Genomic DNA, 1,097 nt, shown 5'->3' with positions numbered 1-1,097 from the left:
GCTACCTAAGCAGAACACTAAAGTAACTGGGTGCAAAGTGTTCTTTCTTAATACACTGGATATATTTGACTACATGGTTCGGTACAATATAGATTACTCCGAGAGTGGAGTTGTTGTACCAGGTCCTTCTCATGAGCCGGTCAACAAGACCATGCCAGATAAAGTTAATGATGTCGAGGAGTATATCAGATCATTCCCGAAAGTTGACAGTCACTACTGTCGTTCTTCTACGAAACGTGATTATCTCGAACCAACGTTGAACATTAGAATGATGTACAGACTTTATAATGAGTCATGTGGAGATCGTGAAATGGAACCCGTAAAGGAAAATGTTTATCGTAAAATATTCAACGAAAAGTTTAATTTGGGTTTCCATAAACCTAGTAAAGATATGTGTGACTCTTGCGCATTGTATGATAATCTTAAAAAGGCAGACGGTTTAACCAAAGAACATCAAACAGCGCGGGATGCACATCTTGCACGGAAAGTTGAAGCAAGAGAAGCTTAAGCCGAGTGCCAATGAAAAATAGATTTCGGGGAAGGGAGGGTTTGATTCTCCCAAATGTACAGGCCTAGGGTGGAGCAGACACTTTATTTAAAAATTAGGATTAAGGGTCTTGATATTGGGTTTTCTTTTGTTCTTATTCTGATCTGAAATTAAAACAAATAACTCGCCCGATGGGCGAGAAGTATAGTATCTGTTATGTACTGATTGTTTTTAGTTTACTATGAACAATATTATCATTTAAGTTCTTATTTTTTGAATATGCAACTATCATTTTCTGCTTATAGACATGGGGGAATTTCTCTTGAAGGCTCTTATAGTGGGCATGAACTATCTTGCTTGCTCGATTGCTGGTTGTATTAAACGGGACATCAAAGGGTGCTATGCCTACATTATGATGAATATTTAGTCCTATAGGTCTTGCTGTATTCATTGTCTCAATCCAATGGGCCTCCCTAGATTGACGGAATTTGGTAGTTTCATCTTCGGGCAAGTCAATTTCTATACGCTCAATTGGGATTAGGGTGAGATCGTCTATTGAATGGTCGTCGAGGTTGAAATGATTAGAAACAGGCTTGTCTTTCTTTAATTT

General features: G+C 38.2%; 1 protein-coding gene across 1 annotated transcript; it reads left to right on the top strand.

Annotated features, from left to right (window-relative positions):
• Nucleotides 1–73: 73 nt before the first annotated feature.
• LOTGIDRAFT_175703 (hypothetical protein) lies at nt 74–508 on the top strand (the record flags this gene model as incomplete). Its single annotated transcript, XM_009058768.1, has 1 exon — nt 74–508. One exon carries the CDS (start codon nt 74–76, stop codon nt 506–508), a length of 435 nt encoding a protein of 144 aa, XP_009057016.1.
• Between the last annotated feature and the right edge of the window lie 589 nt (nt 509–1,097).

The sequence above is a fragment of the Lottia gigantea genome, assembly GCF_000327385.1.
Source record: "Lottia gigantea unplaced genomic scaffold LOTGIsca_350, whole genome shotgun sequence".
Classification (NCBI taxonomy): domain Eukaryota; kingdom Metazoa; phylum Mollusca; class Gastropoda; family Lottiidae; genus Lottia; species Lottia gigantea.
Note: the sequence above shows the minus strand (reverse complement) of the source record. Positions and strands in the feature narration are given on the sequence as shown.